At 35.2% G+C, this 12681-nt stretch overlaps 1 protein-coding gene across 1 annotated transcript in view; it reads right to left on the reverse strand.

Annotated features, from left to right (window-relative positions):
- Positions 1-578: 578 nt before the first annotated feature.
- The window catches only part of LOC148681610 (uncharacterized), a 50150-nt gene continuing 38047 nt past the window's right edge, over positions 579-12681 (reverse strand). The window contains exon 4 of the mRNA XM_088650279.1: positions 579-4462. Coding sequence (XP_088506405.1) covers positions 3665-4462 — 798 coding nt within the window. The 3' untranslated portion in view covers positions 579-3664. The remainder of the gene's footprint in view (positions 4463-12681) is intronic.

Here is a 12681-nt window from a genome sequence, read left to right on the forward strand (position 1 = left end):
CCGCCTGCACCAGGGTCATAGCGCACACCAGCCTTGCCCGGGCTTGGCTCTGGGGGCTGCTAGCCTGCCCTTAGACCCCTGGTTTGTTCAACCGCAAAAGCCAAAAATAAACAAAGTCCCTTTTTCTTTGCCTTCGCCGAAATCACGACGGCAGGTCAGAGACAGTTGGCTTCGGGCACGCACCTCCAGGCGCTGGACGTCCCGACAGGTAAGCCAGGAAAGGTGGTCTCTCTTCGGGCATGGCTTAGTGGGTTTGGGCCTGGGTTTAATCAACACCCCCCGGTGAGTGCATCCAAGCGTTTGCCAGCGATCGTTCCAAAGACCGAATGTATTTCTACTGGCCCTTAGTTCGAGAGAAAGACCCCCCCCCCCCACCCCCCTCAAACTGACTTTGTCGTTCTAGAGACCAACCATCCCCCAAATGAGTGTTTGTTCTGTTCCATACAGCAAAAAAATACATTTCGCATATCAAATCAAATTTTTTACTTTCTTTCTAAAGTTTCTTGTTTACTTCAGTATATCAAGTACATGCCGCTTGTTTGAGTCGCAACATACAAGAGAGATGAGCCAACAAAATAGCCTGAATGCAAATTATTTAATATAGAATATAACTCATAGAACAATTAATAAAAGCAACCAACAAATGTCTAGGGATAATAATGAAGATAAAGAACTTAGGATATAATCACAACAACACGTTACCTACATGATATAAGTAATGCAAAACAATACCTTAAAGTTAAAGAGTCAATGAAATGGCATGATGGTCTTGACATAAAGACTCCTGAGTAGCCACAGCGTCCTGGGGTAGCTAGCACAACAACTTTTATTTACCCATTGATGAGTAATGCAGGCATCCAATCAGGATTTACCTGGGATTTACTTTGGGATTATCAGTGTATTAATATTGTAACACTTAATACCTGTTGCTCTGCCTAAATCATAAAATATTCATCAAGTTTGTATTCTACTCAAAAAAGTAAATGTAGTAAACTAAAAAGAATCTTGAACCTAAAAGTAAAGAAAATTTACTAATAAAAGCTGCAACACAGGACAATTAAATTGGCTTTCTAAGCTTGAGGCCCTGGTATATGCAAACTAACCGTCCTGGAGCTCCACCTTGTTTGATGTGCGGTGTCTTCCCAGTGATTTGTTTCTCATTCAGGAAGTCAGACAGAGAACATCATCCAAAACAACACTAGCTACATGAATACACTGGAGAGTGGAGTACAAATGTATCCGCACCTGTACAATCACTTGCAATGAGATTTTAAGCCGCTGAGATGCTGTTTGCCAGATGTTTATGAAACTGTTCTTCTCTCAGCCGCCAGCATTGTGTTTACGGTAAACGTGAGGAGCGCAACACATTTACAACCCCACCTACTGCAGTGTAGGAGTGTTGGAAAACAGTATATCGTCACTCAGCCTTTTCAAACATTATTCAGACATGTAAAATCCTGTGCACATGAGAAAATGTTTTGCTGCATTCATGTCTTCTGTGCAACTTTTTGTCCATGTGTTTGTTAAACTGCGCCAAATGAGTGAAACTCTGCAGACACTGATCAGATCTGTAGAGTTTCTCTCCAGTGTGAATCCTCTTCTGTTTTCAGATGTGATAACTGATTAAACCTCTTGTCACATTGTGAACACTTGTACACTCCAGTGTGAATTGTCTGGTGCAGTTTCAATTTTTGGAGCTGTAATAATAGTCTTCTCACACTTAAAGCACATATACTCTTTCACACCAGTGTGAATCTTCATGTATTCATTAAAGTTTGCTGATCTGTTGAAACTCTTCCCACACTGAGTGCATATGAATAGTTTCTCCGAAGCTGCGGTCACACTAGAGTTTGAGCATGCAAAATTCTGTTGTTTGGTGCTGCGAAAAGGGGCGGGATTAAACAAGATGTAACAGTCAGTAGATAAAATTACGTATCGATTTTATAAAAGGGTCTAAGTCTCCTCTGTGTGGGTTTATGACTCTTGGTGCCACAAAGTCTGAGCCTGTGTGTCACCACTTATCTAGAGGTAAGCCAGAGATGGTTGCCAAAACTTCAAAAGACATTCCTGCCCCCCTTCCTCCCGAGACACATAGGAACACACACACAAGGCTCCCGATGCTGAAAGGGACTCAGAAATCCTGAATCAGCCCAAAAGTAAATGTTATGTGTTTGTAAACTTTGTATTTCTTTTCTGACTTTTCTAACATGTAAACATCTCTCTCGTGCCCTTTTTAAGACACTATACCAGCTAAGAATGTGGGAATCATGTTGATTTCTTAAAACTGTAGTGTTTCATACCGTTAGGTTTCTCCTGCCATTTTACAACACATGATGCGTTGCACATGATCATAATCTATATGGCTTAAATTATTTAATGCTCTGAGTTTATGTCTCTTAGCATGCTTTAGGGCGGACCCTTATTTTGCATATTAGCGGTCCAGAGACAAAGAAAATCTCCCTCTCAAACTTTGCCAGGAGACCATTGGTCAGTCAGTCGAAAAAGGGGTGTGACATGCCACCACAGTTTAAAACCGAGCCGTGCGCACAACTCTGCACAGAACGATCCGGAAAAACTCTCTAAGAGGCTGCCCCCTTTTGAGGGGGCAAACCGCATTTTCTTTAGCCGCGTGGCTCGTCCGAGCCCACGTTTTCTTATTTTTTCCAGCAAAGTAAAACTCAGTTTAAAGTTGCGATCGCGTATCCTCCGACCTGCATCGCAAACTGTGCATCTAGAAAGGACACTAAAGGACATCTAACGCTTCAGAGAATACTCGCAAAAAGAGAGAAAAACCATCTTTCTAAAGGTAATTATGTTATGCATTAAAGCTGTGCCCCTTATCAAAAAGGTGTTTTCTTAAAGGTCCTGAATAGTTGTGTGGAACTGAGGTAGATTTGCCATTCTTTTATCTAAACTCTCTATTTCCTTGCTTTTCTGTTTCTTTCTGTTTATTATAGGTTTTATAGATCCTTATATAGCCTATCTATATTCATTATACGTTTGTTCTGTTTGATGTTATGTTTGTGCGTTTGTTCGTTACATGTCAGACAAGTCAATAAATCCCATTATAATCAAATGGATTGTATTGTTTGCCTCACAGAAAAAGTCACTAAAATGATTGATTCCATTGCTACAAGCTGTTATTAAGAATATTAAGGACGAATAATAATATGTTGTTATTGATAATTAATATTCATAATCTGAGTGTCTGCTCGAACAAGTGGGCGGAATCGTGTTATATATCCGTTTAGCCAAATTGACAGTAGGTTAAACCGAAATATTAATGTTTAATAATAACTTGTTATTAATGATCATTAATATTCATAAACTGAGCTAATTTCGCTACAAAGTGAGCGATTGGTCCATATTTAAAATTTCTGTCCAGAGAGGTCATGTTTTGATCTTTGATTGGTCTCACACAGTCAAGTGATGCGATTTCTCAGGTAAGAGTTCACCAAGATTGAACTTTGCAAGGCAGTGAACTACGAAACTTGACGCAAGAACTTGCGTTTCCGGTCTGACGCATTCGCATGCGTATGAATGGAAGTCTATGGGGAATAAATTCAAGTGTTACCGTGGCTTAAGTGTAAGTGAATGTTTTCTCTCCAGTGTGGCTCATCATGTGTAGATTAAAGTGTGATGATATGCTAAAACTCTTCCCACACTAAGTGCATGTAAATGGTCTTTCTCCACTGTGGATCCTCATGTGTCGATTAAGGGAGGATGAGCAGGTAAAACTCTTCCCACACTGAGTGCATTTGAAGGATTTCTCTCCAGTGTGGATCGTCATGTGTTGATTAAGGTGTGATGATTGGTTGAAACTCTTCCCACACTGAGCGCAAGTGAACGGTTTCTCTCCAGTGTGGATCCTCATGTGAATTGTAAGACTGCCTTGTAATCCAAAACTCTTTCCACACTGAGGGCATGTAAATGGTTTCTCTCCAGTATGAATCTTCATGTGATTATTAAGGTGTGATGATTGGTTGAAACTCCTCCCACACTGAGTACATGTGAATGGTTTCTCTCCAGTGTGGATCTTCATGTGATCATAAAGGTGTGATGATTGGATGAAACCCTTCCCACAATGAGTGCATGTGAATGTTTTCTCTCTAGTGTGGATCCTCATGTGAAATTTAAGACTGCTTTGTATTCCAAAACTCTTTCCACACTGAGAGCATGTGAATGGTTTCTCTCCAGTGTGGATCCTCAAGTGAATTTTGAGGCCGCTTTGTATTCCAAAACTCTTTCCACACTGAGTGCAGGTGAATGGTTTCTCTCCAGTATGAATCTTTATGTGATTATTAAGGTTTGATGATTGGTTGAAACTCCTCCCACACTGAGTGCAAATAAATGGTTTCGTTCCAGTGTGGATCTTCATGTGATTTGTAAGACTATTTTGTAATCCAAAACTCTTTCCACACTGAGTGCATGTGAATGGTTTCTCTCCAGTGTGGATCCTCATGTGGTTCTTAAGTTTGCTTTTGTTTGCCAAAATCTTTCCACACTGAGTGCAGGTGAAACGATTCTTGTCTCTCCTCTTTAAAATACCATCAGTCTGTAAATGACTTTTATCCTCAATTTTGACATGATGTTCCTCCTCTTTACTCCCCTCATACTCTTCAATTAGGTCTGAAATTTAAAAAAAATCATTAGTTTTCATTGAGTATTAAAAACTCTCATTGAAAGCTGAAAAGTGAGAAGACACTCATTGGCTACACACACTAATTTTGATGCACATTAAATGTAAAATAAATCAGATATTTTGTTTGGTCCATGAACTTGTACACATTTAAGCAAGATTCCATTCAATTTATCTTTATTTATCTAGTGCTTTTACAATGACATAGTAAATGGGCTCTGCACAAACTCTGCTGACGTGTTTCCGGAAGAATATCAGTCAGGCTCTTCCGCATAGCGAAATCTGATAGCAACGATTTCATTCTACAGCAAAATCTAATAGCGGCGAAATTTTAACGCATCAGAGCATTGCAAAGAAGGAAGATTTAGTCTTTAACTGGTGAGGCCATGTGGCAGTGGATGTCCAGCATCTGGAACATCATTACTGTTCAGTTCCAGAAGCCACGGTAGTTGATTAATACACCAGATCAGGCTGACAATCTCTGTGAAGAGGTGGAATGACTGAAAGGAGACTGCTGTGATGCTGCTTTAGGTGATATTATAAGGTTCTAAAGGTACAGTTAAAAAAGTGATGTACTAGAATATAACCCAGATGAAAGTAGTAACAAGTGTATTTTATATTAAATAATATTACATTTTTAACTGTACTATAGTCAATTTGGTAACACTTTATAATAACTACACACTATAAATCATTTATTAAGCATTAGCAAATAGTGAATTCATTATCCGTTAAGCATTAACTTTACATTAACAAACGTTAGTAAGCAGTTTATAACTGCAGCTACAAATGCTCTATTCTTGACTTATAAGCAGCTATATAATGTGCTTAATAATTGTATTTTCATACTTAGTAAATGATTTATTTTTCATTACTAAATTAAGTATCGCATTATTTAAAAACCAGTTGTATTTAAGAGTAGTTGAGGATTTTTTGGATCATTCAGAATGAGTTATTAAATGATTAATAAACTATTGAAATTAACGTTTATATGTCTTATTATTCAGGCATATATTAATGGTTACTATGTATGTTAATAAACTTCACCGAGTTTTGTGACCTAATCTAAAGTGAGGACTATTCATGGTTTATAAATCCTTTATAAATGACAAATAAAGGCTCAGTTAAATTCTAAACAGGAAAATGATATTATTCATTCCTTTTCAGTTAAAGATACACAAATAAAACTGTACTTCAAATAAAAAATAAATCTTTGCAACCTGATCTAAAATAAAATCACTGTAGAGTTTATAGTATAAAGATTATAGTTCATTTGATTCTGAGCCTTTATTTGTCATTTATAAGGGATTTATAAAGCATATTATATAAGCATATAAATTTATTTGCCAAAAAATATTATAATTTAATACATTTAATAATACAATAATAAATTAATAATATTTTTATTATATTTTAGATATTTCTTTGAAAAAAAATTAAATATTGTGTAAAAACAAGCCAGCTCTACTTGTATTCTAGCTAGCGCTGTCAAAACGCGTTAACGCATGCGATTAATTTTAAATAATTAACGTGTTAAAAAAAATTAACGCAGTTCAGTTTTTTACTTCCTGTTGTGGTGGACGTATGTTCAACATGCAATAAATGTGGATAAGACCAAGGTAGCACTTTTTGAAGGCAAGTTCCATTATAAAACAATTAGTTGCATCACAAGTTATCCAGAGTTTCATGCAATTTCGGGCGTTTCATTTTTAACTTTCGACTTCCGTTGTAAGTTGATACCGCATGGCGAACAGAAAGAAAATCCTCCGCATTTCGTGACTCGGTGTTCCTTTAAGGTAAGGTTCCTTTTAAGGCTACACGGTAGATTTTTAACAAGAGTATTATCTTAATCATATTAAAATCGGAGTATTGGTGTCTTATGTAAATGTACTCAGTACGTCTGGTGAAGTCACGAGCTGTTAAAGACAGGACATTACTCTGCCTTTCAGCATGAGCCCTCCAAGTTTAGCGTGTTTCCTCATTAAATGCAACGAAAGCATATGCTTCGCGTTGTTGTGTCAGAATCCTTGTGAAATACAGTAATACTTTAGGACCCTTAGTTTCGGACGCTTAGCAAATTTGATGAACGTGATCATGCGTGTTGAATTTGAGGGGAGTCGCTCCAGTATGGAAGGCTGTTGGGGCCAAAACGTCTGCAGCGCGTTGTGTGTGTCTGTCTGTGTGTGTGTCTGTGTCAGGCCCGTTGAGGGGTGTCAGGGGTGGAGTGAGCGACGTATCTGAGTAGGGGCGAGAGGGGTGTATAATGTATTTAACAACCAGTTTGCAAGAAATTATCATTCATCTGCGGCCATTTGGGAGTCTCTGTGCACTTGCGGGATAGTCCTAGTCTTAGCAAATGGATGAATGTAAAGGAATTAAGCAAAATTGTTTCTACTCTATAATTAATGTTCTCAACTCACAGCAATAAAACTTTACAATAAGCGCAACAGTTTGTATTCTATAGTTTATTATTATAATTTTTCATTTTCCATATCTGCAATTCCTGTATTTTGGCATTTTTTTGCAGTCCACTTAGAATCCAACATGGAAATCAATGTTTTCTTTATTGGCATTAATTATTTTGAAATTTAAATGTCATTAACATGCCTGTGTTTTAATTTCTGTAATAAATATGGCTGTCAAGCCAGGATCTTGATGGTTTATTGTGGGTATGTTGTTTACATGAAGAAATCTGTGTTACAAGTTAAACAAAAATTCTATTAAACAATAATATTTTGAATTTAAATATTTTTTCTAGCGTTTACATTAATTTTACATTTAATTAGGCAAAATTACAAGTTTCAGTATTTTAAATGCGATTAATCGCGATTAATTTTTTTTAAAAAGGTGCGATTAATTAGTTAATTTTTTTTATCGATTGACAGCATTAATTCTAACATAAACGTTCTTCATAATAATAAAAAAAATGGACAAATGTTTTAAAAGTTTTAAAAAACTATAATAAACTAAATCTATGCACAACAATCTGTCCAGGTTGATGTCCTCAGCAGTAAACACATGGAGCACATTTAAACAAATGTTATTGTAAGGAAAATAATTAAAACAGATAAATTATAAAACACTGTTTTTAGGATCTAAAAATTTATTCTTTAAAAAAAGTTTCAAGCAAAAAGATTCCAATGGCGCTGCCTGCTGGTACATGAAGAATATGGTCTATATTCTGAGACAGTACAATGTTTTATAATAATTAATTATTTTAGTGTCCATTTCATTCAACATGTTTAATATTAGGGGCATCCACATTTTTTAACATACTTTAAACCAGGGTTTCTGTGGGTTTTACCAAGTTAAATGTAAGACTTCTTAAGACATTTTTAAGACCATTATGAATGAAATTTTAGACTCATAAAGGGCTAAAGGCTACAGAACTTTTCATATGGCCCAGATCGAAAAGGTTTTTATTTGCCCCATCAAACAAATATTACAAGTGAATACATTAAATAATACAATAATAAATTAATATTATATATTTTTAATATATGTTAGATATTTCTTTGAAAAAAAAAAAGTGTGTAAAAACAAGCCAGCTCAACTTGTATTCCAACATAAACTTTCTTTATAATAATAAAAATGGACAAATGTTCTAAAAGTTTTAAAAACTACAATAAACTAAATCTATGCAGAACAATCTGTCCATGTCGATGTCCCCAGCAGTAAATACATGGAGCACGTTTAAACAAACGTTATTGTAAGGAAAATAATTAAACCATTATGATAAATAAGGTTAAAATGACCTTTTTTAATAAAAAAGTTTAAAGATTTATTTAGGTGGATTGTTGGTGATTGTATGGGTTGTGGCCAGACTGGGTAACAAAACAAGAACAAAGTAAAATGAAGACTTGTTTTTTAAAAAAGATTTAATACCTCCAACACAATATTTTAGTAAATTTAAGACTTTGTAAGGCTTAAAATTTTGAGTCTTCTATGAGAATACTGTAGGTCAATAAGCGTCAGCTCAGTTAAACTTTGTTTTTAATTTATTGTTTTTATTTATTTTATATAGTGCCAGTGCTCAATGACGCTTTACACAAACAGTAGAAGAACAAGAAAAGCAATAACCCTAAGAAGATAGAGAAAATGGGAGACTAATAATACATGAAAGAAAGACAAAAGACATGAGAACAAGAGACAAAAGAAACTTTTTTCGGTCTTTCAATGAGTGCTTGTGTGCGTTTAGGAGAACTAGGCAGCACACTCAGGGCTGTAAGATGGATTTAATTTAGTATTCTTATTATTAAAATATATCTGAATGAGGATCAAATGACTGAGTTGGTGTTTGAGAATGAAAACCAACCTGTTTGTTCCTGCAGATCTTCCTGTTTGACTGTGAATGTTTCTTCAATCTTCACATCTTCACTCTCCTCTTTAATAAACGCCATCTTTATAACAGTGTGGAGATCAGTCGCTTCAGCAGGAGTTTTTCTCTGTGTTTGGACACTTTATCCTGTTTAAAATGAACAAAACAATTAAAATGTCCTGTTTAAAATAAATAAAACAATGAACAGAAACAAAATAACTTCTCTTCAACACTTGCTTCAACAGTTTCTATTAATGAGAGTAATTAACAAAAAGAAATCAGGTAAAACGTTTCTTTAAAACAGTGGTTCTCAAAGTGAGGGGTCATAGAGGTAAAGTTGGTTTTATATTCACACATTCGTTCATTTAGCAGTCTATATATTGTTTACCATTTGATCTGAATAAGTATGCAAGTTTGACTTGAAAACAACATTAATACTGTTTATTTGACTGTGAACAATGTTGTACTTTAATAGTCATTGGCTGCTAATAAGATTTCACTATTTAGAGTTTGCAATGAATACTTTTCTGAAATGATATTATTAAGGGGAATGTCTGAATATCTGAATATAAAACCAACTTTACTTCTATAGATAATTGAGGTAAAGTCGGTTTTATATTTGGGTATTCAGACATTCCCCTTAATAATAAAATTTCCTAAAAGTATTCTTTGCAAACTCTAAATATGGAAATCATATTAGCAGCTAATAATTACCAAAGTACAGCATTGGTTACAGTCAATTAGATAGTGCTAATGTTGTTTAGAAGTCATACTTGCATGCTAATTCTGACAGAATATTTTCAGTAACATGGTAAACAATATAGAGACAGCTAAATAAATGAATGTGGGGGTCGCAGGTTACTGGCATTATAGAGGTAAAGTTGGTTTTATATTCGCACATTCAGACTTTCCCCTTAATAATATAATTTCATAAAAGTATTAATTGCAAACTCCAAACAGTGAAATCATAATAGCAGCAAATGACTATCAAAGTACAACATTGTTCAATAGAGGTAAAGTTGGTTTTATATTCTGATATTCAGACATTCCCCTTAATAATATCATTTCAGAAAAGAATTCATTGCAAATTCTAAATAGGGAAATCATAATAGCAGCCAATGACTATCAAAGTACAACATGTTCACAGTCAAATAAACAGTGTTAATGCTGTTTTCAAGTCACACTTGCATGCTAATTCCAATCGAATATTCAAAGTAACATGGTAAACAATATATAGACTGCTAAATGAACGAATGTGTGAATATAAAACCAACTTTACCTCTATCATTGTTCACAGTCAAATAAACAGTGTCAATGTTGTTTTCAAGTCATTTGCATGCTAATTCAGATCAAATATTCAAAGTAACATGGTAAACAATATAGAGACTTCTAAATGAACAAACGTGTGAATATCAAACCAACTTTACTTCTATTTTAAAGCTCGCATGACACACTTGTCTGTTTCAAACAAAAGCCCTCGGTTACTGAGAATAAAATAGTACTACGCTGTATAAAGGGTTAAAATAATTTTTCCAACAGCAGGTACATAACATCGGAGGAAAAACCTGAAACTTTAATTAAATCGGGTTATATCCGTAAACATTTAAAAACACAAACCTTTCTCCTGTTGAATCAAAGCGCTGAAGCGGCGCCGCCTGATGACGTCACACACCACGCCAAAATAAAAGTCTTTTTTGTTTAGCTTTTTTGCCCCTTAATGTTGCAGTCATGACTTATTGACACATTTCTTTCTTGTTTTTCACTCTATACTATTTGTGCTCTCTCTCTCTCCCTCACATTTCACATTTTAGGTGCTTTATTGGTATGACAAATAACTGTACATTCATATTGCGACATTACGTACAAACAAGACAGTGCAAAAAGGGCAGTAGTGCAAACAAATATGGATATAAAATATAATACAGAGAAAACACAGAAATAAATAAAATAAAAATAGATAAATAAAAATAAAAATAGATTAATAAAAATAAAAAGATTGATAAAATAAAAAATATTAATAAAAATTTAAATAGATTAGATCTCTCACAAACACACACTTTAGTATTTAAAGTTGATCAAAATTTTTAATCTAAACATTTTAAGACAATTTTAAAGAAACATTTTTTAATCCAGTTCATGATGACTTGCATTTCTACAACACATTACTAACTATTAATATATGAGAGTCCAAATCTCATCCTCATAATTATGACCCCTTATTTTCTTTTCTATTTTTACAACTTCATAGGCCTATATTGGGTTTCTTATTGTTTCATATGAATTGTCGTCTCTAATTAGCTGTGTTCCACGTTTCCTGCGATTCTTTAGCAATATCTTCAGTAATAATATTTCATTTACCCTTACTTACAGAAGCAATTAAAGGGGTAGTTCACATGTAAAAAATTACAATTCAGTAATTTACTCATCCTCTACTTGAGCCAAACCTGTTTAAGTTTCTTCTGCTGAATGCAAATGAAGAGAATAGGCTACAGGGTCAAAAAGCAGCCACTACATGGTTTAACAGCTCCTACTTTGGACATGGCTGCTATTTTCAACATTTTCTGGAACACAAAATGTTCTTGGAACTCGATTACAATTGAACCACTAAAGTCACGTCACAGGTTTTGACAATGTTTTTGGTTCCTTTTCCAGAAAAAAAAAAGTCAAACCCTTTGAGCATCTCGGTCCTCTTGCTGTCTATGACAGATGAGGGAGCTCTCTAATTTTATCTAAAATGTCTTCATTTGCGTTCTGAAGATGACCAAAATTCTCAGGGGATTGAAACAACAGATAGAGGGACAATCGTTCTCTAGAGCCACATCGCACTGGTTTTTTAAATTTATAAATTTTTTATTGCAATAACAAATGGCAATTGCAACAAATAGAAATACAGAAACTGATACTCGTGTGATATTACGCATATATTCATTCATTTTCTTTACAGCTTAGTCCCTTTATTAATCAGGGTTCGCCATAGTGGAATGAACTGCCAACTTATCCAGCAGCACGTGCTTTACACAGCGGATGCCCTTCCAGCTGCAACCCGTTACTGGGAAACATGCATACACACTCATTCACACACATCGCATGTCTATGGACTTTGTGAAAACCAGAGCATCCGGAGGAAACACACGCGAACACGGGGAGAACATACAAACTTCACACAGAAATGCCAACTGACCCAGTTGAGGCTCGAACCAGCAACCTTCTTGCTGTGAGGTGATCGTGCTACCCACTGCACCACTGTGACGCCTCACATCTGTGTCTTTATTAAACTGGTATTGGTGAAGAACTATGCTACTAAAAGGCACCATTCAGATGTAATGATCTGGGCAATCAAGCATGTATTGTTATAGACACCTTTGCTTATTTGTCTTAAGAGATGTTAAGCAGGTCCTGTTCATGTAATATGCTTTAGGCTATCAAGTTGGTATTGGCATGAACAGCTATACCTGTTAACAGGTTTCATATATGTAAAACAATACTATTCAGTTAATGGTCTGGACTATTAGGCAGCTATTAATAAAGATGAATGCACATGATGATGAGCCATTTATTTAAATGAATATGTGACACAGATATTTAAATTTCATTGTTGCAAACAAGTTACAGGAGTAAGTCCAGTTGTTGTTGTATGTGATGTTCACTACTGTAATTACACCATAGTCAAACAGAAGTCTGAGAAATGCTGTAGTTGGTGTAGGTGGAGCAGGTTAATCACATT

This window comes from Danio rerio, chromosome 4 (assembly GCF_052040795.2).
Source record: "Danio rerio strain M-AB ecotype USA chromosome 4, GRCz13ab, whole genome shotgun sequence".
Classification (NCBI taxonomy): Eukaryota; Metazoa; Chordata; class Actinopteri; order Cypriniformes; family Danionidae; genus Danio; species Danio rerio.